The 26478-nt window shown below is 45.3% G+C and overlaps 1 protein-coding gene across 3 annotated transcripts in view; it reads left to right on the forward strand.

The window, feature by feature from the left end:
- The window catches only part of sltm (SAFB-like, transcription modulator), an 82412-nt gene that overhangs the window by 30597 nt on the left and 25337 nt on the right, over positions 1–26478 (forward strand). For 2 of the 3 annotated variants that reach the window (XM_072470707.1, XM_072470705.1), the window contains exons 5-11: positions 7508–7567; positions 12369–12405; positions 13804–14275; positions 14936–14982; positions 15599–15729; positions 15835–15984; positions 19921–20036. In XM_072470707.1, coding sequence (XP_072326808.1) covers positions 7508–7567; positions 12369–12405; positions 13804–14275; positions 14936–14982; positions 15599–15729; positions 15835–15984; positions 19921–20036 — 1013 coding nt within the window. The remainder of the gene's footprint in view (positions 1–7507; positions 7568–12368; positions 12406–13803; positions 14276–14935; positions 14983–15598; positions 15730–15834; positions 15985–19920; positions 20037–26478) is intronic. The other variant, XM_072470706.1, reaches the window with a different exon arrangement.

The following is a 26478-nucleotide window of genomic DNA, read 5'->3' on the forward strand; positions in this document are numbered from 1 at the left end:
TCCCCACAAGCTTCTCAATTGGTGCCAGCATTTCTGTCCTCAGCTCCTCAAAGCAGTGTTTAAGAAACTCCTGCGACTACTGCGCCACGCTGCTTGGTCTCCACCCACCGCCATCTTGCTTTTCCTCCCTCGCACTTTTCGCTGCACCAGGATCACTTTTTTAAGCGCTCCACTCCTGGTCCAATCCATATAATGTCGGGGGGACCTTGCTGTCACCTTCCCACACTGGAAGCCGTCGAACAATTGCCATTGGGGCCCCTCTGAAGAGCCCAAAAGTCCGTTCCCAGCGGGAGCTGCCGAACGTGCGACCTACCTCGGCATAGCCACAACCGGAAGCCATAAATAAATCTCTTTTTTATAACAGATGGAAGTTGATATAGGTGCAATTCAGAGTGATTGTCAGGACACAAGTGATCAAGGTGGTATAGAGGATAAACTGATAGGTGATAAAATGCAGATTCACTGGAGTTATACATACAAAGGCTTAAATGGTTAAATTATGAAGCCTCGTTGCAACAAATTAGTTTGTATTTCCTTGACAATAGAGGATTGAGGGGCATCTAATCAAGCTGTTTGGAATTCTAAAGGAATTTAATAGAATAGTTAGTGAAGCTTTTTCCACTTGGGAATCCAGGGTAAGGAAAATCAGTTTTTTTAGAAGAGAAATCGTGAAGCACTCTGGGAGTAGGAATCGGGAATTCTCTTCCATAAAAGACAGGTTTCTGGGTTAATTGGAATGTATTAGACAAAGATCACTGAATTTTTGTTAGGTGAAAAAAATTAGGGTTACTGAAGACAGATAATTGGTAACTAGTACAGGTTAGCCATGATTTAACAAAATGGCAGTACATGTTCAAGGAACTCCGTTTCATCAGACATTGCACAACAAATGCGCATAAATATATATTTTTAAAAATATATATTTTATTGACATTTTTCAAACAGAGATTTTCCGTTTTTACAACATAATAAAGAAATATGCATTAAACGTTATTTAAATAATATATTAAACTAACAACAAATGAAAAAAGAGATAAACAAAAAGCAAATATCACCAACTGGCAAAAAATAAAAACACAGGATGATCCCCCCCTCCCCCCTCGGTTGCTGCTGCTGTCCTTTCTGTTTTTCCATTATCGTTCCGCGAGATAGTCAAGGAACGGTTGCCACCGCCAGGTGAACCCCTGAGCCGATCCTCTTAACGCATATTTTATTCGCTCCAGTCTTATGAACCCTGCCATGTCGTTTATCCAGGCCTCCAAGCCTGGGGGCTTCGCTTTTTTCCACATGAGTAGAATCCTTCGCCGGGCTACTAGGGACGCAAAGGCCAGAACGTCGGCCTCTTTCGTCTCCTGCACTCCCGGTTCTTCTGCAACCCCAAATATAGCTAACCCCCAGCTTGGTTTGACCCGGACCCCCACCACCTTTGAGACCACTCTTGCCACACCCTCCAAGAACTCATGCAGTGCCGGACACGACCAGAACATGTGGGTGTGGTTCGCCGAGCTTCCCGAGCACCTCCCACACCTATCCTCCACCCCAAAAAACCTGCTCAGTCTTGCTCCCGTCATATGCGCCCTGTGTAGAACCTTAAATTGAATCAGGCTAAGCCTGGCACATGAGGACGAGGAATTTACCCTGCTTACGGCATCTTCCCACAGCCCCTCCTCAATCTCTTCCCCCAGCTCCTCTTCCCATTTTCCCTTCAGCTCCTCTACCATCGTCTCCCCCTCGTCTCTCATCTCCCTGTATATTTCGGACACTTTACCTTCTCCAACCCATGCCCCCGAAATCACTCTATCCTGGATCCCTTGCGTCGGGAGTTGCGGAAATTCCCTCACCTGTTGCCTCGTAAATGCCCTCACTTGCATGTATCGGAAAGCATTCCCTGGTGGCAACTTATATTTTTCTTCCAATGCTCCCAAACTCGCAAACGTCCCGTCCACAAACAGTTCCTTCAGCTTACTAATTCCTGCTCGCTGCCAACTTTGAAATCCCCCACCTCCCCGGGACGAACCTGTGGTTATTCCTTATCGGGGACCACACCAAGGCACCCGTCGGACTCCCCTGTGTCGTCTCCACTGCCCCCAGATCTTCAAGGTCGCCACCACCACTGGGTTTGTGGTGTACCTTTTCGGGGAGAACTGTAGCGGTGCTGTCGCCAGCGCTTTCAGGCTTGTTCCCTTACAGGACACCATCTCCAGCCTTTTCCACACCGCACCTTCCTCTTCCCTCATCCACTTACGGACCATCGACACATTGGTGGCCCAATAGTAGTCACTCAGACTCGGCAATGCCAATCCCCCTCTGTCCCTACTGCGCTGCAGGAACCCCCTCTTTACCCTTGGGGTCTTTCCCGCCCATACAAAGCTCGTAATGCTCCTATGTATTTTTTTTTAAAAGGCCTTAGTAATCAGGATGGGGGGGCACTGAAACACGAAAAGAAACCTCGGGAGGACCACCATCTTGACCGCCTGTACTCTGCCCGCCAATGACAGGGGCACCATATCCCACCTCTTAAAGTCCTCCTCCATCTGCTCTACCAGTCGCGTCAGGTTAAGTTTGTGTAGGGTTCCCCAGTTCCTGGCCACCTGAATCCCTAGGTATCGAAAATTCCCTGTCACTCTCCTCAGCGGCAAGGCATCTATCCCCCTGCCCTGTTCCCCGGGGTGCATCACAAAAAGTTCGCTCTTTCCCATATTTAATTTATATCCCGAGAACTCTCCAAACTCCTGCATTACCTCTGGCATCCCCTCTACTGGGTCCGCCACATATAGCAGTAAATCGTCTGCATATAGTGACACTCGATGTTCCCCTCCCCCTCTAAGCACCCCCCTCCACTTCTTAGAGTCTCTCAGCGGTATGGCCAATGGCTCAATTGCCAACGTGAACCGTAACGGGGACAGGGGGCACCCCTGTCTTGTACCCCTATGTAATCGGAAGTACCCCGATCTTTGCCTATTTGTAACAACGCTTGCCACCGGGGCCCCGTACAGGAGTCTAACCCAGCTAATGAAGCCCTCCCGAACCCAAATCTCATCAGCATCTCCCACAAATAGTCCCACTCCACTCTATCGAATGCTTTCTCTGCATCCATCGCCACCACTATCTCTGCCTCCCCCTCCGGTGGGGGCATCATCATCACCCCCAGCAACCTTTGTATATTGGCGTTCAATTGTCTCCCTTTAACAAACCCTGTCTGGTCGTCATGTACCACCCCTGGGACGCACTCCTCTACCCTTGTCGCCATCACTTTGGCCAGCAGTTTGGCGTCTACGTTTAGGAGGGAGATGGGTCTGTATGACCCGCACTGCAGCAGGTATTTGTCTCGTTTCAGAATTAACAATATCGTCGCCTCCGACATTGTCGGGGGTAGTGTCCCCCTTTCCTTAGCCTCATTGAAGGTTCTCACCAGAAGCGGGGCCAGCAGGTCCATATACTTCCTGTAAAATTCCACTGGGAACCCATCTGATCCCGGGGCCTTCCCTGCTTGCATATTCCCAATTCCTTTGATCACCTCAATCTGCGCCCCAAGATCTGCCACCTCCTGCTCCTCCACCCTCGGGAACTCCAGCTGGTCCAAAATGTGCATCATTCCCTCTTTCACCTCCGGGGGTTGGGACTTATACAGCCTCTCATAAAATGTCTTGAACACCTCGTTCACTTTCCCTGCTCTCTGCTCCATCTTTCCTGTTTCGTCCCTAACTCCTCCGATCTCTCTCGCCACCCCACTCTTTCGAAGTTGTTGGGCCAGCAGCTGGCTCGCCTTTTCCCCATATTCATATTGTATTCCCTGTGCCTTCCTCCACTGCGTCTCCGCCTTTCCCGTGGTCAGCAGGTCAAACTCCGTCTGTAGTCTTCGTCTTTCCCTGTATAGCCCTTCATCTGGGGCCTCCGCATACTGCCTATCCACCCTCAGAATTTCCCCTACCAATCTCTCTCTTTCTTTACCCTCTTGTTTCCCCTTGTGGGCTCTAATGGAAATCAGCTCTCCTCTAACCACCGCCTTCAGCGCTTCCCATACTACCCCCACCTGGACCTCCCCCATCATCATTGACCTCCAGGTATTTTTCGATGCATCCCCTCACCCTTCCGCATACCCCCTCGTCCGCCAGTAGTCCCATGTCTAATCTCCAAAGTGGGCGCTGCTCCTTTTCCTCTCCTAGATCCAGATCCACCCAATGTGGGGCGTGATCTGAAACGGCTATAGCCGAGTACTCCGTTCCTGCCACTTTCGGGATCAGCGCCCTTCCCAAGACAGAAAAGTCTATCCGGGAGTATACTTTATGGACGTGGGAGAAGAAGGAAAACTCTTTCCCCATCGGACTAGCAAATCTCCACGGATCTACCCCTCCCATCTGCTCCATAAATCCCTAAAGCACCTTGGCCGCTGCCGGCCTTCTCCCGGTCCTGGATCTGGACCGGTCCAGCACTGTTAAAATCCCCCCCCCCCCCATTACCAAGCTTCCCGCCTCCAGGTCCGGGATACGTCCCAGCATTCGCTTCATGAATCCCGCGTCATCCCAGTTCGGGGCATATACATTCACCAGTACCACCGCCTCACCTTGCAATCTGCCACTCACCATCACATACCTGCCCCCACTATCCACCACTATGGTCTTAGCCTCGAACGATACCCGTTTCCCCACCAGTATTGCCACACCTCTGTTTTTCGCATCTAACCCTGAGTGGAATACCTGTCCCACCCATTCTTTCCTCAGTCTAACCTGATCCGCCAATTTCAGGTGCGTGTCCTGGAGCATAACCACGTCCGCCTTCAGTCTCTTTAAGTGCGCAAACACCCTTGCCCTCTTAATCGGCCCATTTAAACCTCTCACATTCCACGTAATCAGCCGGGTTGGGGGGCCATTTACGTCGCCTAGCCATCCCCTTTTTTAAGCCAGCTCCTCACCCAGGTCCCACGCACCCGTCTGTCCCCCAGACGGTGCCCTCCCGTCCCGACCACCTCGTCTCGTATCAGCTCCCCCTTACCCTCAGCAGCAGCAACCCAGTTAATCCCCCCCCCGCTAGATTCCCCTCTAGCTTGATTGCTCCCCCCATATTGCTTCCGGGAGTCAGCTAACTCTGGCTGACCTCGGCTTCCCCCGTTTATCCTTTGACCTCCCTGCCCCCTTCCTTCCTGCGCCCTTTTTCCCGCCTCAATTTCCATAGCGCGGGGAAAAACCTGCGCTTCCCTCTCGGCCCCGCCCCTAGTGGCGCAGTTCCCTCATTCCCCTTCCCTGTCCCCTTTTCCGCCGGCGCCCACATTTCTTCGTGTCCCCCCCGCTCAGGGGGCGGGGGGGGGGGAGAAAAAATTCCCCATCCAACATTCTTACGTATTAGCCCTCCCCTCTCCCCACTTTACATTTCTGTGCCACCACCTCGCTACCTCTCTCCAGACATCAATTTCTCAAGTCTAGTCCAATTTCTCTTCCTGAATGAATGTCCATGCCTCCTCCGCCGTCTCGAAGTAGTGGTGTTTGCCCTGGTGTGTGACACACAATCTTGCCGGCTGCAGCATCCCAAATTTGACTTTCTTATGGAGCACCGCCTTGGCCCGATTGAAGCTCGCCCTCCTTCTCGCCACCTCCGCACTTCAATCTTGATATACGCGTATCACCGCGTTCTCCCACTTGCTGCTCCGTCTCCTCTTAGCCCAACTCAGGACCATCTCCCTGTCCCTGTAGCGATGGAACCTCACCACTATTGCTCGTGGTGTTTCCCCTGCCTTTGGTCTTCTCACGAGGACCCGGTACACTCCCTCCACTTCCAGGGGGCCCGTTGGGGCCTCACCTCCCATTAGGGTATGGAGCATCGTACTCGCATACGCCCCAGCATCAGCCCCCTCTGTCCCTTCAGGGAGACCTAAAATCCTTAGATTCTTCCTCCTCGAGCTGTTCTCTAGTGCTTCCAGCCTTTCTATGCACCTCTTATGTAGTGCCTCGTGTGTCTCCGTTTTTACCACCAGACCCTGTATCTCGTCTTCGTTCTCGGCTGCCTTTGCCTTCACTCCACGGAGTTCCATCGCCTGGACCTTTTGTGTTTCCTTCAGTCCCTCGATTGCCAGTAACATCGGCGCCAGCACCTCTTTCTTGAGCTCCTCCACACATCATCGGAGGAACTCCTGCTGTTCCGGGCCCCATACCATCTGGGCTCCCTCGGCCGCCATCTTGCTTCTCCCTTCTCTTCCCTGCCGCTGCTCCAGAGGATCCTCCGCAATCTGGACACTGCTGACACTCCTTTCCATCCACACCCGGGGGGGACTTCTTCCTTTGTCACCTCACACTGGGTTTGGCCGTAAAAAAAATTCCGTTGGGGCTCCCGATAAGAGCCCAAAAGTCCGTTGAAACAGGAGGTGCCGAAACGTGCGGCTTAGCTGGTCATCGCCGCAACCGGAAGTCTCGCACATAAATATATTGAAAGACCACTGTTACATGTTACCTTTTGGACTTGTCAGATATCAGCTATGCAGTATTAATTTTGAACAGTGGTAGAATTTTTAAATATGGCAATAATATACACATCCTCTGACCAGGTGGATTTCATAACCTCTTCAGTTTCCGCATCAAGAGTCGACTAAAATTATTTCTATTTGTAATGCTGCCCATTTTGGGAAATCAAAAGGGACATTTTGAGATTCGAGCTACTTCACAACAACAACGAATCCTTTTGCTTAGTATGTTAATTGTTTGACCAAGCACAACAAAATGGCTGCACAGCTGATAAGGAAAATAACAATAAAATCCAACTTTTATTGTTGGAGTAACTGCTGTGAAGTAGTCAATCGGGACCTTGGATTCATATCGCATTACATTCACCCCCCCACCAACTGGCCTGGGCTTGCGAAATCCTACCAAATGTCATGGCTTGAGACAATTCACACCTCTTTAACCTGTGATTATCCCTCTCTCCAGTTGCTCCGTCTGGACCTGTAGACTTAATTAGCTGCAAATACTCTCATTCAAAGTATCGTATTGCATTTTTGATTTTGTCTATATCTATGTTTCTGGAACCCACCTCTTCATTCACCTCAGGAAGGAGCAGTGCTCCGAAAGCTAGTGATTCGAAACACACCTGTTGGACTTTAACCTGGTGTAAGACTTCTTACTGTGCTCACCCCAGTCCAACGCCGGCATCTCCACAACATGAAGTAACTTGGGGAGGGTTTTTGGAATGTTCTCCTTGAGTTATGGTTTAAATGGGCCATATTGAGGTGGACTCTGGGCCTGCCTCCTCACCCTTCACTTAAGGCAAATAGCTACGATTTTGTAACCTGCTTCGGCAAATAATCGCAAAGGACTTCTGTTCAGGCAGAGAATTCCAAATGAAGATTGCTTTAATCTGTAGTATCATACTGTTATTCAAATAATGGGTGCCCGCTGTTTCTAAGGTTCTATGAGTGGACTGCAATTGGTTTGAAGATTTGAACACATCTTGCCATAATTTGAAAATCTAATGCATCAAGCAGATTGAAACATGATTTGAATTGTGGTTCACATTTATTCAGGCTGATGAAGAAAATGAAGACCTAGTTCTTGAAGAAGTCGATGTCCTTTTGCCTGAAGAGGTAAACCCTTCTATTGGCTTCGGATTTTATGTCCATTTCACCAGTTTTCTCCTTTCTTACTCCTGACAGCATTGACTTCTTATTGGGAGCACAATTCCTGGGTATTAATCACTCCTTTATATCTCGCCCAAAAGGGTTCAACTACTGAAGGTAGGCAAGGGACATGTGTAGCTTGCCAATGACAGAAAACTGGATGGTGTGGGTTGGGGCTTGCAACTAAGCATTACCGAAGTAGGGCAAGAGTGGAGGCCAAATTACTTGAGTGTCTTTAGGACAGAGATAGGTTCTTGATTAATAAGAGGGTCAGGGGTTATTGGTGAAGACAGGAGAATGGGGATGAGGAACATAGCCATGATTGATGGTGGAGCAGGCTTGATGGGCTTAATGGCCAAATTCTGCTCATATATCTTACGATCTTATGGGTAACATAGGATCCCATAGTTAGGGATCCTCTCGGAAGGAGCAATCACAATATGGTGGAATTTAAAATACAGATGGAGGGTGAGAAGGTAAAATCAAGCACCAGTGTTTTGTGCTTAAACAAAGGAGATTACAATGGGATGAGAGAAGAACTAGCTAAGGTAGACTGGGAGCAAAGACTTTATGGTGAAACAGTTGAGGAACAGTGGAGAACCTTCCAAGCGATTTTTCACAGTGCTCAGCATAGGTTTATACCAACAAAAAGGAAGGACGGTAGAAAGAGGGAAAATCGACCGTGGATATCTAAGGAAATAAGGGAGAGTATCAAATTGAAGGAAAAAGCATACAATGTGGCAAAGATTAGTGGGAGACTAGAGGACTGGGAAATCTTTAGGGGGCAACAGAAATCTACTAAAAAAGCTATAAGAATATAAAAACAGATAGTAAAAGTTTCTACAAATACATAAAACAAAAAAGAGTGGCTACGGTAAATATTGGTCCTTTAGAGGATGAGAAGGGAGATTTAATAATGGGAGATGAGGAAATGGCTGAGGAACTGAACAGGTTTTTTGGGTCAGTCTTCACAGTGGAAGACACAAATAACATGCCAGTGACTGATGGAAATGAGGCTATGAAAGGTGAGGACCTTGAGAGGATTGTTATCACCAAGGAGGTAGTGATAAGCAAGCTAATGGGGCTAAAGGTAGACCAGTCTCCTGGCCCTGATGGAATGCATCCCAGAGTGCTAAAAGAGATGGCTAGGGAAATTGCAAATGCACTAGTGATAATTTACCAAAATTCACTAGACTCTGGAGTTGTCCCGGCGGATTGGAAATTAGCAAACGTGACACCACTGTTTAAAAAAGGAGGTAGGCAGAAAGTAGGTAATTATAGGCCAGTGAGCTTAACTTCGGTAGTAGGGAAGATGCTGGAATCTATCATCAAGGAAGAAATAGCGAGGCATCTGGATGGAAATTGTCCCATTGGGCCGACGCAGCATGGGTTCATAAAGGGCAGGTCGTGCCTAACTAATTTAGTGGAATTTTTTGAGGACATTACCAGTGCGGTAGATAACGGGGAGCCAATGGATGTGGTATATCTGGATTTCCTGAAAGCCTTTGACAAGGTGCCACACAAAAGGTTGCTGCATAAGATAAAGATGCATGGCATTAAGGGGAAAGTAGCAGCATGGATAGAGGATTGGTTAATTAATAGAAAGCAAAGAGTGGGGATTAATGGGTGTTTCTCTGGTTGGCAATCAGTAGCTAGTGGTGTCCCTCAGGGATCCGTGTTGGGCCCACAACTGTTCACAATTTACATAGATGATTTGGAGTTGGGGACCAAGGGCAACGTGTCCAAGTTTGCAGATGACACTACGATAAGTGGTAAAGCAAAAAGTGCAGAGGATACTGGAAGTCTGCAGAGGGATTTGGATAGGCTAAGTGAATGGGCTAGGGTCTGGCAGATGGAATACAATGTTGACAAATGTGAGGTTATCCATTTTGGTAGGAATAACAGCAAAAGGGATTATTATTTAAGTGATAAAATATGAAAACATGCTGCTGTGCAGAGAGACCTGGGTGTGCTCGTGCATGAGTTGCAAAAGGTTGGTTTACAGGTGCAACAGGTGATTAAGAAGGCAAATGGAATTTTGTCCTTCATTGCTAGAGGGATGAAGTTTAAGACTAGGGAGGTTATGCTGCGATTGTATAAGGTGTTAGGCCACACCTGGAGTCGTGTTCAGTTTTGGTCTCCTTACTTGAGAAAGGACGTACTGGCACTGGAGGGTGTGCAGAGGAGATTCACTAGGTTAATCCCAGAGCTGAAGGGGTTGGGTTACGAGGAGAGGTTGAGTAGACTGGGACTGTACTCATTGGAATTTAGAAGGATGACGGGGGATCTTATAGAAACATATAAAATTATGAAGGGAATAGATAGGATAGATGCGGGCAGGTTGTTTCCACTGGCGGGTGAAAGCAGAACTAGGGGGCATAGCCTCAAAATAAGGGGAAGTAGATTTAGGCCTGAGTTTAGGAGGAACTTCTTCACCCAAAGGATTGTGAATCTATGGAATTCCTTGCCCAGTGAAGCAGTAGAAGCTCCTTCATTAAATGTTTTTAAGATAAAGATAGTTTTTTTGAAGAATAAAGGGATTAAGGGTTATGGTGTTCGGGCCGGAAAGTGGAGCTGAGTCCACAAAAGATCAGCCATGATCTCATTGAATGGTGGAGCAGGCTTGAGGGGACAGATGGCCTACTCCTGCTTCTAGTTCTTATGTTCTTATAACGGGTTAAGATGGGAGCTGGTGGCATAGTGTTATTGTCACTGGGCAATGCGGGGACCCAGGCTCAAATCTGATCATGGAAGATAATGAAATTTACATTTCATACAAATCTGGAATTGCTAGTCTAATGATGATCATGAAAACATTGTTAAATGTCATCAAACCCACTTGGTTCACTCGTCCTTTAGGGAAGGAAATCTGCCATCCTTAACTGGTCTGGCCTACATGTGAGCAAGCCACTCTGTTGAAGGGCTATTGGGGATTGACATCCCATGAATGAATAAAAAGAAACATTTGGAAGCAAGTACTCATGTTTTCAATCCAGTGTGTTCAGAGCCTGAAGGGATGAAAACATTACTTATTCAGGACAGGATGTGGTTGTTTCACATTTGGGTTGCGCTCAGCAGGACAATGAGGTTGTGCTCCGAATACAAAAGAGTGGATAGCGGTTTTAACGATAGTGAGATAGAGCCAGAGTCTGGTAATAAGCAAGTGTGATGACAGATGGGATTTAGGGTTTGAAGATTTACTATGGGTTGAACAGGAACTACGTTCTACATTTAGATTCTGCCCGAGCAGTCTCCCACAAAAGTTCATTGGATGGTGACCACGAATCGGAACCTTGGCAGATCCTTTCACTTTTATTTCCCTGCAGAGATCAGCTAACTTCATGCACATTCCTACTGATTGAATAGTCTCTTTAAAACCACAGAAGAGGGGCTTATAATTAATCATGAATATTTAAAAAAATATTTCTAATGTTAATATAATTGCACAGATAATTTGACATAGGGGCTGGTTTAGCACAGGGCTAAATCACTGGCTTTGAAAGCAGATCAAGGCAGGCCAGCAGCACGGTTCAATTCCCGTACCAGCCTCCTCGAACAGGTGCCGGAATGTGGCGACTAGGTGCTTTTCACAGTAACTTAATTTGAAGCCTACTTGTGACAATAAGTGATTTTCATTTTCATTTCATTTCACATTCCCCAATTTAAATATACCACAGAAAACATGCTTTTAATCAGCCTGGCATTTAAAAAGGAGTTTGTGTTTGGGTTTTGGCATTGTTTTGCAGTTTTGTTATGGAATTTCAGGTCTGCAGGGGACACTTGTTAAGTTTTTTAGACCTGAACGTTGCATGCATGTTTTAGTGTAATATTTGTTGGTTTTAAAAATAGTATTGCTACAAACAAGTTCATCTAGTTTTGAAATATTCATCGAAATTTATTAAATTATCTTTAGTCATTTTGGATGATGGTATCATTTATATTGAAAAATGAGGTACACTTTAACAGTCAAGACAGTTTTAAAATCCTGCAATAGATACATAGTTTCTTGCATGGCAATAAACCTCCTAACTTATTGGTCATACAGAAGTATTTTCTTAATTGTCGGGCTAGTATTTCTCTACTCTGATTAGCCGTGTTCATGCTCGGGATATGCTTGTATGGGCATGGAATGTCTATTGCTTGATTAATTTTAACATAATCAACAATGTTTTTCCTTCCCCCTCCCCACACCCTCACAACCTTGTTGCTCTAGTAAGAGTTTAGCTGACTCAATACAAACTGGATGTCAATATCTAGGACATTCTGGGTCTATATTAATGGATTCCATATTTTAAGCATTGGATCTTCTAATTGACCTATGTGGCAAGGTATTAATTACATGGTGCCTTTGATTCTTGACTCTGGATTTAGTGGGTCAAAAGCTCCGCTAACAAATCTGACCTCTTTGCCCTCTTTAACAATCTCATTTCCAGCTTTTTTTTTTATTTCCGAGTTGTTCAGTAAGGTTTTAGAACTGTCATTTAGATGTGGCCTGTTTGTTTACAAACCAGTTGCTGCATTTTGGATCTACTCTGTCAGTTTTAATTTTAATTTTGAAGCCCCAGATTTGTATTCATTTACCAATTTTCTCTTCTACTTTGTTAAGCATCCAGATTTATTGCTGTTAGAATCAGAAGGGCTTAATTCCAAGTTCCAAATTGTATTTTGTTTTAAATCCAATCGCCTTGACTGTTTGTTTGTTTTTGTCTTTAAGTGTTAAAAATTATTCAATTCAAGAGTTGCATTTTTTTCAAAATGTCTTAAACAGATATTACGAGAAGCAGAAGATGATGAGAATGAAAAAGGTATGTAAAGGTTGCCACAGCAATTGCAAAGTTTGTATCTTCCCTTCAGTTTACTTTTGTAACCTGCACTATATTTTGATTTACTAGAAATAGATGAAGGTTGGAAAGCCATTACAAGGCACTAGATGTAACTTAAAATGGAACTAAAAGACTTTTAGACAGAGTTTATGCACTAGAAATATTTTTAAATTCCAATTGTGAATTGTCAAAAGGTGCAATGAGTAGACTTGCCAGTTACTATAGTGCATTTATGAATATGCACAACACAAACTGAGTGTTCATAATCTTTCCACTAAGTTACCAATGCCTCTTATTTATATCTGCCTCATTTTATGTCCGAAACATGATTGATTTTTCCAGATTGAAGTAAAAGTCCATACGTTCTCCCTTCATTGTGATTTATAATACAGTGTCAAATAAATGGAACTCCCTAGGATAAATTGGAGAACATTGGATTATTTTGTGTAATTTTTTTGGTTGCTACTGGAACATTTTTTTGAGAACATGAGTTTTACTTTTATCAAATTGACTGTCTAATTCTATAAATCCTGACCTGATTTCACACGTGCAAAGTTACATGGTTCTTTCTACTGATTGTGATATGCATTTCTTTCATTTGCACTGCTAGAACTGGCAGGTTAGAATCTGTGAAGGATAGAGATTCTGATTTTTATAATAAACACAACTGGTACAATGAACATAAATGGAGACAAAACCTACGAACATTGTTCTGCTTTGTTTTGGAACTTTGGAGGACTCCACACAATGTAGATATAACTTTGCGGCGAAAAATATACTGTTGAAGACCATCACTGCTATGTGACTTAGACAATACATGAAAAAGGATGTTGATTTTTGCCGAAGACTTTCATCCTGAGCAGTTTGGTACCTATCCTCCACAATATGTGACAAGAAGATGGATGAATGCAATCTGCGATGTGGTATAGAGTGTGGTTATTTTGAAGATGGTTCATACTTTTTACAATATGGATGAATACAGTGGAGAAAATGGCTTGCATGGACCATTTCATCAGATGGATTTTGCCACAAATTTGAGATGCTGAAATCCGAGGACCTTGGTGGACAGTTGAACTTTGTTGAAGCGATGAATGCGAATGAAAACAGCCCATTATGTAGAGACTGCAATTGGAATTCATGCACCAAAGAATACCACCTTCTAAGGATAATTGTATTTCCACAGAAGACTTTGTGTTAAAGGTATTGCACATAACTTTGTCACTGAGGAATTCAGATTCACATGCACCTTGTAGATTTCTAACCTTCTTAATGTAGGTAAATTGTATTTATTTTAATATCAATGATAAGGTCACCTTCTAGGTAAAAGTTTTGACATTTAAACCTGTATTTTGCCATGTTTATTCCTGTTAAATCCCTCAGATGTAGATGATATAGATGACGGTTCTCGTGAAGTGTCTAAATCTCTACCTTCAGAACAAGGCCTTGCTGAAGCTGAACAAATGGTTCAAGATGAAACTGAACCCAGTGCATCTTTGAAGGAAGTGGATGACGATAATATTTCAGTCACAATCCAAGCAGAAGATGCCATCACATTGGACTTCGATGGGGATGATCTCTTGGAAACAGGTAAAACCTTGAAAATTCCAGACGGTGAGAATAAGACCAAAGGTGAAAAGGAGTCCCAGTCCCAGGAGGATGTGAAGGGAGAAGTCAAAAATGAGGGAAAGAAAGAGAAAAACCATAAGGAAGGAAGAAAAGAGGAGGGGACAAAAGCAGAGTCAGCAAAGAAGGAAACCAGAGAAGGGTCCAGAAAGGCTGAAGCTGGAGATAAAGAGAAAGATACTTCAAAGAAAGGCCCCTCATCTTCTGGGGCATCCAATCAAGCAAAGAGGTTTGTCAATTTATGATTCTGAATACCAACAGTAAGATTGGTCTTCATTTGTGGGTAAACATGGTTCATCCACTTGTTAGGTCTCCGATTATGTTACCATTCTTTTTAAGAGACTTAACATCTTTTTTTTAAATACGCAAGACTTGAGTAAACTTGCATTTTTGCTAATTTTTTCCCCTCTGCTCAGTCATTCGCTTTTTTATATTAGCTAATTTTTCTTGGATATTTACGATTTTTTTTTTTAAACCGTGTGTTGGATTGATTCTGAACGATCAACACACCTGTGTGAAAAATTCACAGTCAAATAAGGAGAATTCTCATGTATGGAATCAAAGCAACCACTCCTGATTACTGGAGAATATTTGCTCACTTGAGTAGAATTGGCACAAATCCAGATCTTTATTCAACTTTGGAAAGTCAATGCAAGAGTCGATTTTGGAAATGATCTATTCAAGCGTAGGGCATGTTGGCTTTGGTACCTTTTGTGGCCCGAAATCAGCCATAATTTTTAAATTTAGCTATCTGTTATCTTTCCGTTTTGGTGGTATATGGGGAAATTGCATTGTTTTGTGTTTAGAATTATGTCCAATAGTACTTTGAGAAATCAACTCTACCTTTCTTCGTGTTTGTTTTTTTTCTAACATTGTTTTATGTTCATAGTTCGAGTAAGGATTCGAAAGATAAAAGCTCTACTAAAGACGAAAGAGGTAAGACCAGATTAGCAAGTCGCCCTTCAGAACATGTCGTACATGTAACTTGACTGTTTGCTTTGAATGTTGGAAGTTATTTTAAAACCTTGTTACAACCTGCATTTCTACAGCACCTTAACATTAATAATATCACGTGGCAAGCTTATCGAGACACAGTTTGACACAGCCAGAGAAATATTAGGATAGGTAACCAAAAATTGGAAAGTAACTCAAAAAAAGATCAGGGAGGAATTTCCAGAGTTAGGGCCTCCGCATCTGAAGGCAAAGTAGCCCAATGGTAAAGCAAAGAAAATCAGTACTTGAGAGACTGTACTCGAGAGACCAGAACCAATGGAGGACAGAGATGTTGTCAGATCTTGTAGGGCTGCAGAAGGTTACAGAGATGAGAGGAAGTGAGGGAATGGAGGGATTTGAAAACAATGTGGGGATTTAAAAATTGAAGCATTGATGGATTGGTAGCCAATATAGATCACCGAACACAGGGATGATGGTTGAAGACGATCTACAGTTCATAGGTTTCATACATAGATTGAGAGATTGTCACTCTGAATATATTCAAATAATTTAGTAATATAATTGATGGCAGTGCTTTTATTTTTCATTCGTACCATAGGGGGTGGTAATAGCAGTATTGGGAGTAGCAGTGGTGGCACTAGCAGTTCTACCAAGAACCTGTGGATTAGTGGCTTGTCTTCGAATACCAAAGCAGCTGATCTGAAGAACCTGTTCAGTAAATATGGCAAGGTATGTATTTTTTCTGATTTTCTATGAATTGTGAATTATTCAACATTAAAAATGTTTGTAAGTATATTAAGGAAGACTCGTGTTGTAAATTGCATCTTGTCTTAGGTTCTCAGTGCAAAAGTAGTAACCAATGCACGCAGTCCTGGTGCTCGTTGTTATGGATTTGTGACCATGTCTTCAAGTGCAGAAATGTCTCGATGCATTTCCCACCTTCATCGCACTGAGCTACATGGCCAACAGATTTCTGTTGAAAAGGTAACTATTCTTGATGTTCATGTTGCCAATGATTTAAATGTGCAGATGATGACATTTTTATAAGCCGAATAAAAGATTTCTTAAGTAAAGTACCAATAAACTTTGAAATTGACAAACTTGAGCAAAATCAAAAATGACTAGTGAAGATCAGTAGAGACCAGAAGTAGAGACCAAACTATCAAGCCGATCGCCTTCCTAATTGTTGCACACTCTCCATTCTAGTGTTCTGTTACTGCAGAAAGCGCAATAAATATTTGATAACATTTGGTTTAATTGCAAATATTTGAATTGATGGGTAGTAGAATGAACTCAGGAGAGAATCCTTGTAAAAAGGCTTAACAAAAAGGCTGGCAATATCAGGGAGCATTAGTATAATAAATCTCCAAAACTGAGGATGGACGAGATGAACGTTTCAGTTGGGCTTCGTAGTAAATCAAATAAACGCTATTGAATGTTGTAAGACAAATGGAGGATTTTGGGAATATTGGCTTCTAAATATTGGGAGAAGTTAAGAGTTAAAACGCCTGAGAGATAAGTGTGTTTACCTGCAATGGTAATGTTTTTAAAAAGGATTTTGTTTTGCTTGTTTTGGGCAGCACGGTAGCATTGTGGATAGCACAATTGCTTCACAGCTCCAGGGTCCCAGGTTCGATTCCGGCTTGGGTCACTGTCTGTGCGGAGTCTGCACTTCCTCCCCGTGTGTGCGTGGGTTTCCTCCGGGTGCTCCGGTTTCCTCCCACAGTCCAAAGATGTGCAGGTTAGGTGGATTGGCCATGGTAAATTGCCCTTAGTCTCCAAAATTGCCCTTAGTGTTGGGTGGGGTTACTGGGTTATGGGAATAGGGTGGAGGTGTTGACCTTGGGTAGGGTGCTCTTTCCAAGAGCCGGTGCAGACTCGATGGGCTGAATGGCCTCCTTCTGCACTGTAAATTCTATGGTAAATTCTAGTACATAGCAGGTGAAATTGACCAGAAGAAATTGGATTGACTGGGAGGTTCCTGGGGAGTTAATGTGCTTTTGCAGCCCAGGGAGAGCTTGGGGAGATGAGGTCATTGCTGGGTGGAGCTCCGAGAAGCAGTGAGTTTGGCAAAGCTTTGAGAAAGGGAGGAGCTTAGTTCTGACCTGCCTGACTCTTAAGTCCACAATTCTTTCCAGGTGGGATAGCTTTTAAAAAAAGTAATATTTTAAACCGAGCAGTCTTGTCCGAGGAAGAGGCTGAAACAACCTTGTTCAAGCAGCTATTTGAAGATAGTCTGAAGGGATTCCAACCGGAGCCAAATTTATTTTATAAAGCAATATTACTCTATGCCCTGCTAATTTTAAGACCAATTAAAAGCTGTAGGTTTCCTTGTTTTTTAATGGGAAATTGTATTGATGTATTAAGGGGAAATTTAAGCTGTTCTCTTCGGGTGTGAAGTTAAAAGATTAATATTGTATTGATAAAATTTTGTTTTAGAAATACCAAAGCCCTATTTTTTTTCATGCAATCACTCCTGAAGTGAATCATTCTTTCTGCACAATCTTAAAATAAACTGAAATATTGGGGTTTTGGTCCCGTATCCTAGCCACTGTTGGGATCTGGTATGGGATGTAATAAATGGGAAATTGATATTTGTTTACTCAATACAGAAGTATATTTTAACCAATTACAAACAGTCTGATACAATTTGGTGAGAATCTTTTAGGGTGTCTTTTAATTTTTTTTAAGCCTTGAAACTGTTTTAAAATATATATAAAGAAACACCAATATTCTGTTTTTGTAAGTATACATTAATCATAGTTCCATTTGTGGTATAACTTACGGTCATGCTCGTTAGTCTATACACTTGCATACAATTGTCTGGATTTTAAAAATATCCATTAGATTCACAGAACTACTAGAATGTTCTAAACGAGCTGTGCTTCTGAGAGTTCAACGGTGTTCATATTCAGTTTACTAAAAATAGATTTGTCTCCCTCTGCTTTTTCTTTTCCTGTTAAGATTCACAATGTTAAATAATAAGCTATTCTGAATTAAATGCGCAATACAGTATTGTTGATAACCTCCAGTGCTCAGTTTTGCTGCCATACTGAGCTGTAAAAATCAGGAAGTTTTCAGGTTCGATCCTTACTGGTGGTGAACTTGATTTTGTGACAATGAAAGCATCACTCTAAACTGGCTTTGGTCTCACTGAGAAACATCAACTGATCTAGAGTATGCACATGCATGAATGTCTGGTGAAGACTGAACCACGTGCATCTGTGATGCAACCCAAATGGAATGATTTGCTAGCGCCCATATTCAAGGCTCACTTGAACAAGGCTGGGGTTAAGAAAATGAACTTGTCTACTCAAGCTTGTACCCTTCAGAAATGTGGTCTCAGCAAAAAGGAAATCCAGTGCACCAATTCTTTAAGGGTCGTGGTCCTATTTGGGTGCAAGGAACAAAGGCATATATATCTTTCCCAATATTAATTCTGGAATGTAATGCTATAAAAATGTTTTGCATCAGATAATGTGAATGCATAGCGAGCGTTGGTGGAGAGGAGAAAGTATCAACGAGGATTGGTTGCGGGGCGGCGCAGTGGTTAGCACTGCTGCCTCATGGCACCAAGAACCCCGGTTCGATCCCAGCCCGGTCACTGTCCGTGTGGAGTTTGCACATTCTCCCCGTGTCTGCATGGGCCTCATCCCCCACGGCCCACAGATGTGCAGGGTAGATGGATTGACCATGTTAAATTGCCCCTTAATTGGAAGATTTTTTTAAAAATTACATGTGTCTGGGAACTGGTTTAGCTCACTGGGCTAAATCGCTGGCTTTTAAAGCAGACCAAGGCAGGCCAGTGCACGGTTCAATTCCCGTACCAGCCTCCCCGAACAGGCGCCGGAATGTGGCGACTAGGGGCTTTTCACAGTAACTTCATTGAAGCCTACTTGTGACAATAAGCAATTTTCATTTCATTTCAACGGCGATATGAACAGTCAGCACTGTTCCCTTTTGTCTTTTCTGACTGAGTTGAATACAGTGCTGAAATTTACTTGTGATGGAATTTGATAGTGATTTTAAAAAAATAACCGTTTTTGAACCTCCTGTTTTAATTATGAAAACATTTCAAGAAAATGAGTCACTCATTAATTTCAGCAAATGTGCTGAAAATTATTGAGCATTGCTTGTTCTGCACATCAAATTATCACTGTGCCATAGTCTTAACCAAAGTACAGGCATTTCTTTGTATTAATCTGAGATAAAATATAAAGGATTAAAATGCTACACGGATGAAATGTACTTTAAACATACTTTCCTTGATTCTAATATACCACGGGTTTTGTAATACTACATGACCCAGTTCAATCTCCAGACAGGACCAGATGCAGTTTTCTGGTGAAACAGTTAGAGGCTGGGACGCGGCACAAGAAATTGAGAATTCACTTGAAATAACACATTTGAGCCTTGTATTTATATTTTCATTTAGAATGGAAACTGCCCATGTAAACTTGTCATGCAGTCATTATACCCTCTGCATGGATGGTGATCGTGCACTGACTCAACTTTGGGGTCAGTGTACTTGCATGCACCATTACAAAATTACATGACCAATTTCCATTATAAATGTGGTGGTAAGAACTTATACCGAAGATAATTGTAGGCAATGCATGCAGGCACAATATTTTTTATAATGTATTATAGATTGCTATTATTGAATGTTTATTAATTTCAGGCATATTGATGCTCAAAATGAGAATAATCTTTATCAGTGTCACAAGTAGGCTTACATTAACACTGCAATGAAGTTACTGTAATAATCTGGAGTGCTAATCCAAAACAAGTTTGTTTTCTGAGAATGTTAACATCAAATCTGAGGATTAGGGTATAAATTCTAATATGGGCACAGTCGATCTGCCCATTTGCTCCTAAAAAAATTTTTTGTCTTTTTAAAATTCTAACTTGTCTGTTTAGGTTAAAAGTGATCCTTTTAAAAAAGAGTCCAGCACAAAAGATGGAACTGGGAAAACTAGTTCAAGCAGAAGTAGCAGTGATAAGAAGAATTCCACAAGTGGAAAAACAACTAGCAAGTAAGTATACCCCAGTTTTCTTTTCTGCTTTCCAATTCCCAATATTTATCTCCCATGTCCCACTGTTGAAGATGTTGAATCTTCAGTTCGGGAGGTTCTGATACCTTCCATGAGAGTCGGAACAGTATGTCGCCAGGATTGGGGCATAAAGTCGGGCCTGATCTTGCCAAAACGTGGGCACTTCAGTAGAAGTTGATAGTCGGCAGTTGGGAGCAGCTTTCCAGACTGCTTTTCCCCCTCCTTCACAATGGTCCTGAGGCCAAATATATGACTATTGATGTGCCATCTGAGATCGTTCGCTTGATACTTAATTGCCCAACAATAGCCTAAACTTTCAAATAGTATACAGATAAACATAATTAATACAACTTGATTGCTTTTAAAATTTAGTCTGGTTCAAATAAAGATGGTTGCATAGTTTTGTCTCCTGTCTTGCTATGAATTGTGAAGCTAGTTTCTTTATTTAGTGGATTGCAGGTAGCTTAGAATTTGGACCAGCGTGTTGCTGCCTGCTCTTCACAAGGGCAACTCTTCTGGTCCTACCACCCCTCCTTTTTTTCTCGTAGCCCCAAAAATCTTCTCTTTCAGATAATTCCATTCCCTTACTCTATTGAACCTGTCTTCACCACTTGTCTATCTACTCAAAGGCGCTCAGGTAGCTTTGTTGTTCTGTGGAGATGATGAGGTACTGGAGTCAGCTCACCAATAGCCTCGCAACAATTTAAGAGTTAGTTTCGAATTATATTGACCAGACGTCTGGTGGAGGCCGCACATTAGGTGGCTCCTGCTAGAGCCTCTGGGTTTTGGACTTTTATGCCAGGTTTCTGGGGTAGTTTGTGAGTGAGTTGGTGTGGGAAGTTATAAGGAAGGTGTGAGGTGTCAAAAGACCCAAAAGAAGAGCACTGGAAAGAAGGATAGGCGAAGTCTGCCGTCGAGCGAGTTGGGTCAGTTGATCGCTGGATGGCCTGCTCCCCTCACAGTGGAAACTGATCGAGGTTATGTCAGAGGAGTTTGAGAGGCTGTTTTCCAAGCTTATGGAGGTGCTGCAGAGGGAGATGATGGCTGTGATGCAAGAGTGGTGGAGGAGGCGATTGCCCCGATAAAGGCGGTAGCGATGAAGGCATCGGTCGAGGTGTGGGAGCAAAGAGAGAAGTTGAAGGGGATAGAGGAGGCACTGTCGCAGCACAGTGACTAGTTCATCCCTATGGGTGAGGAGCTGCGGAGGGTGGCATAGGCCAATGAACTGCTCAGAGCTAAGGTGGAGGACCTGGAGAACAGGTCAGGGAGGCAGAGTCTGCAAATCGTGGACCTGCCTGAGGGGGTGGAGGTCCCGAGGCCGCCTGAGTACTTGACAAAGATGCTGGTGGAGTTGATGGGGGAAGAACCCTCCCGCTATGAGTTGGACAGGGCACATCAGTCGCTCAGGCTGAAGCCTAAAGCAAATGAACCACCAAGGGCGGTTATAATCTACTTTCATAAAGTTCCATGTGAAGCAGAGATGAGAGATGAGAGATGAAGTGGGGAGGTGTTCGTATATGAATACCCCAAGACCTAATGTCGGAGTTGGAGAGAAGGAGAAATGCGGCACTGTATAGCAACGGCGTGAAGTTCCGAGTGGTCTACTCTGCGAAGGTGAGAGTGATGCACAACTCGAGGCATTTCTATTTCGAGGCAGTGAAGGCTGAAGGACTGGGGCTGAAATGAGTGTTGGGACTTGGAACTTTGTTTGCAGGGATGGGGATTGTCTTTTTTCTTATGGAGAGTTTTTCTATTTCATGGGGGTTTTGATTTTTCTGTCTTTTGAATGGGGGGATATAGTTTACCTTTTTGTTTATATTTGTTCACTTATGTTTTGACTTAATATTTTTCTGTGGGCGCAGTTTTGTGCTGTTTTTAATTATGGTGGTGGGGGAGAGGCCATGGTCATTGCAGCCTGTTCGAAAGGGTTTCGATGTACCTGGGGGGTGAGGGGAGGGGGAGCAATACTGCGAGAGGTGTTTTCAAGAGGAAGTGGATGGAGGGATTCTGGGAGGGTGGAGGGGTTCGATGATAACAAAAGTGGGCCAGGCAGAGGGGCAGGGACCGGGGTTCAGAGGTGCTGAGAGACCCCCACTCAGAATAGTGATGTGGAACGTGAGGTTTCGGGGACCGATGAAGAGATCAAGAGTTTCCACACACTTAGAAGAGTTTGATGGCTAATGTGATGCTCCAGGAGATCCATTGGAGGGTGAAGGCTCAGGAAGGGTTGGGTGAGTCAGGTGTTTCATTCGGGGTTTGATAGTAGGGCTGGGGGGGGAGGAAGAGTGAGGTTTCGGATGATGGCTGATTCAGGGGGTAGGTATGTGGTACTGACGGGTGTGTTGGGTGGGAGGTTGGTGGCGCTGGCGAGCATATATGGCCCCAACTGGGAAGATATGGGGTTTGTGAAGAAGCCGCTGGGTGCCATCCCGGATTGGGATACCCATGAGCTGATAGGGAGGGGATACTGGAACGTAGTGTTAGAACTGAAGGTGGACAGGCCCCAGCTGCACTCATTGACCCAGTCGGCGGGGGGCAGAGAGACGATGGACGAAGGCGTTAGCTGGGTTCACGAGAGAGATGGGAGGAATGGAAGCATGGAGGTTTTTGCATCCAAGGGATTGAGAGCATTTTCATCCCCAGTGCACAAGATGTATTCAAGGATTGTGGTGGGAAAGGCTCTGTCGACTAGAGTTAAGAGGTTAGAGTACTCGGTAATTACGATTTCAGATCACGCTCCACATTGGATGAATGTGGTTTTGGAGAAAGGGGCAACCCAGAGTCTGAGGTGGAGAAAGGATGTGGGGTTATTAGTGGACTGGAGCTTCTGTGACCAGATTGGGAAGGTGATTGAGGAGTATGTGGGGTGTAATTGCACGTGGGAGGTTTTGCAGTCGGTGGTTTGGGAGGCTCTGAAGGTGCAGGTGAGGAGGGAGGTGATCTCTTTTCAGGCTAAGGTGGAGAGGGAGGAACCCCAATGACTGAGGAGGTATTTGGGCGGTACACAGGAGGAAGGAGTTGCAGGTGTGGTTCGATCTATTGTTCACAGGAAAAGCTGTGTGTCAGTTAAGAAAGGCGAGAGGAGCTATCTGAGTATGGGAAGAAGGCAGGACATATGTTGGCTGATCAGCTTCGGAGAGAGGCCATGGTAAGGGAGATTGTTCGGGTGTGGGACAAGACAGGGAAGTTGTTGGTGGCTCCGGATCAGATTAATGAGGTGTTCGAAGAATTTTATATGGACCAGTATAGGTCGGAGCCACCAGAGGCGGAGATGAGGGAGTTTTTAGGTGGGCTGGAAAGTCGTAGATTGGGAGACGGCAGGGTTGGAGGAGCCGGTGGGAGAGCAGGAGGTGAAGGTGGTGATTGGGAGGATGCAAGCAGGGAAGCCAACAATTGATTTCCGCTCGAATTGTATTGAAAAGAATTTAAGGGCAAGTTGGCACCATTGATGGTGGGAATGTTTGAGGATGCAATGGGTAGGGTTGTCTTGTAAACATGGGGCAGGCTTCCATCTTGCTGTTGTTAAAAGGGGACCAGGGCTCACTTCCGGGTGCGGCGATGACCAGCTGAGTCGCACGTTTCGGCAGCTCCCTGTGAAACGGACTTTTGGGCTCTTGATAGGAGCCCCAACGGCAATTTTGACGGCTAAAAACACTGCGGTAAACCAGAAGGGAATCCCCCCTGGATACGGATGGAAAAAGGAGGAGAGAGTGGCCAGATTGCAGTGGATCCTTTAGAACAGCGGCAAGGAAGGCAAGCAAAAACCAAGATGGCGTCGGAAGGTGGCAGTTTAACATGGGGCCCTGAACAACAAGAGTTCTTGAAATGCTGTGTGGAAGAGCTCAAAAAGGAAATGAAGAAAGAGCTGTTGGCCCCGATACTACAGGTGATCGAAGGGCTAAGGGAAGAACAAAAGACCCAGGAGCAGGAGCTTCGGGTCGTGAAGGCAAAGGCAGCCGAGAATGAGGACGATATACAGGGCCTGGTGGTGAAGACGGAGACGCAGGAGGCACATCAGAAACGATGTGTGGAAAGGTTGGAGGCACTGGAAAACAACGCAAGGAGGAACAACCTGAGGATTCTTGGTCTTCCTGAAGGTGTGGAGGGAGCGGACGTCGGGGCATATGTGAGCACGATGCTGCACTCGTTAATGGGAGCGGAGGCCCCGGCGGGTCCGTTGGAGGTGGAGGGAGCATACCGAGTGATGGCGCGAGGACCGAGAGCAGGAGAAATTCCCAGAGCCATAGTGGTGAGATTCCTCCGTTTTAAGGATAGAGAAATGGTCCTTAGATGGGCGAAGAAAACTCGGAGCAGTAAATGGGAGAACGCGGTGATCTGCGTTTATCAAGACTGGAGTGCGGAGGTGGCGAGAAGGAGGGCGAGCTTTAATCGGGCCCAGGCGGTGCTTCATAAAAAGAAGATAAAATTTGGAATGCTGCAACCGGCAAGACTGTGGGTCACATATCGAGGGAGGCGCCACTACTTTGAGACGGCGGATGAAGCGTGGACTTTTATTGTGGAAGAAAAACTGGAATGAGCGGGTTATTAAAAAGAACGTTCGAACAAAGTGGTGGGGCGAATGTGGGGGGCAAAGAGGGGTTTTATGTACTAATCCTGCGATGTGGTAATTTTTCTCTCTCCCACAGGTGGTGATGGGGGGAGGAGGGGAGGTGGAGGAGATGGGGCGTTGGCCATTGGGGGCGGGGCCAAGGGAGAAGCGCGGGCTTGGTTCCCGCGCTATGATAATCATGGCGGGAATAGAGAAGCAGGAAGGAGGGGGCGTTGCACGGTGCGAGCCGAGGTCACGGGGGGAAGACGAGGTCAGCCAGAGTTTGCTGACTTCTGGGAGCAACATGGGGGGAGTAATTACGCTAGCGGGGGATCTAGCGGGGGGGGGGGGGGATTACTGGGTTGCTGCTGCTGGGGAGAGGGGGGAGCTGGTATGGGAGAGGATGGGCGGGGGGGCACCGCCTGGGGGAGATACAGCTGCGTGGGAACCGGGTGAGGAGCTGGAAAAAGGTGATGGCTAATCGACAAGGGGGGGGGGGGTAGGAAGCCCCCCAACTCGGCTGATCACGTGGAACGTGAGAGGGCTGAACGGGCCGATAAAGAGGGCACGGGTACTCGCACACCTTAAGAAACTTAAGGCAGATGTGGTTATGTTACAGGAAACGCACCTGAAACTGATAGACCAGGTTAGGCTACGCAAAGGATGGGTGGGGCAGGTGTTCCATTCGGGGCTAGATGCGAAAAACAGGGGGGTGGCTATATTAGTGGGGAAGCGGGTAATGTTCGAGGCAAAGACTATAGTGGCGGATAACGGGGGCAGATACGTGATGGTGAGTGGCAAACTACAGGGGGAGACGGTGGTTTTGGTAAACGTATATGCCCCGAACTGGGATGATGCCAATTTTATGAGGCGGATGCTAGGACGCATTCCGGACCTAGAGATGGGAAAGCTGATAATAGGGGGTGATTTTAATACGGTGTTGGAACCAGGGCTGGGTAGGTCGAAGTCCAGGACTGGAAGGAGGCCGGCAGCAGCCAAGGTACTTAAAGATTTTATGGAGCAGATGGGAGGTGTAGACCCGTGGAGATTTAGCAGACCTAGGAGTAAGGAGTTCTCGTTTTTCTCCTATGTCCATAAAGTCTACTCGCGAATAGACTTTTTTGTGCTGGGTAGGGCATTGATCCCGAAGGTGAGGGGAACGGAGTATACGGCTATAGCCATTTCGGATCACGCTCCACACTGGGTGGACTTGGAGATAGGGGAGGAAACAGGAGGGCGCCCACCCTGGAGAATGGACATGGGACTAATGGCAGATGAGGGGGTGAGTCTAAGGGTGAGGGGGTGCATTGAAAAGTACTTGGAACTCAATGATAATGGGGAGGTCCAGGTGGTAGTGGTCTGGGAGGCGTTGAAGGCGTTGGTTAGAGGGGAGCTGATATCAATAAGGGCACATAAAGGGAAGCAGGAGAGTAAGGAACGGGAGTGGTTGCTGCAAGAACTTTTGAGGGTGGACAGACCATATGCGGAAGCACCGGAGGAGGGACTGTACAGGGAAAGGCAAAGGCTACATGTAGAATTTGACTTGCTGACTACAGGCACTGCAGAGGCACAATGGAGGAAGGCACAGGGTGTACAGTACGAATATGGGGAGAAGGCGAGCAGGTTGCTGGCACACCAATTGAGGAAAAGGGGAGCAGCGAGGGAAATAGGGGGAGTGAGGGATGAGGCAGGAGAGATGGAGCGGGGAGCGGAGAGAGTGAATGGAGTGTTCAAGACATTTTATAAAAAATTATATGAAGCTCAACCCCCGGATGGGAGGGAGAGAATGATGGGCTTCTTGGATCGGCTGGAATTTCCCAAGGTGGAAGAGCAGGAAAGGGTGGGACTGGGAGCACAGATCGAGGTAGAAGAAGT

Source organism: Scyliorhinus torazame, chromosome 12 (assembly GCF_047496885.1).
Source record: "Scyliorhinus torazame isolate Kashiwa2021f chromosome 12, sScyTor2.1, whole genome shotgun sequence".
Taxonomy (NCBI): Eukaryota; Metazoa; Chordata; class Chondrichthyes; order Carcharhiniformes; family Scyliorhinidae; genus Scyliorhinus; species Scyliorhinus torazame.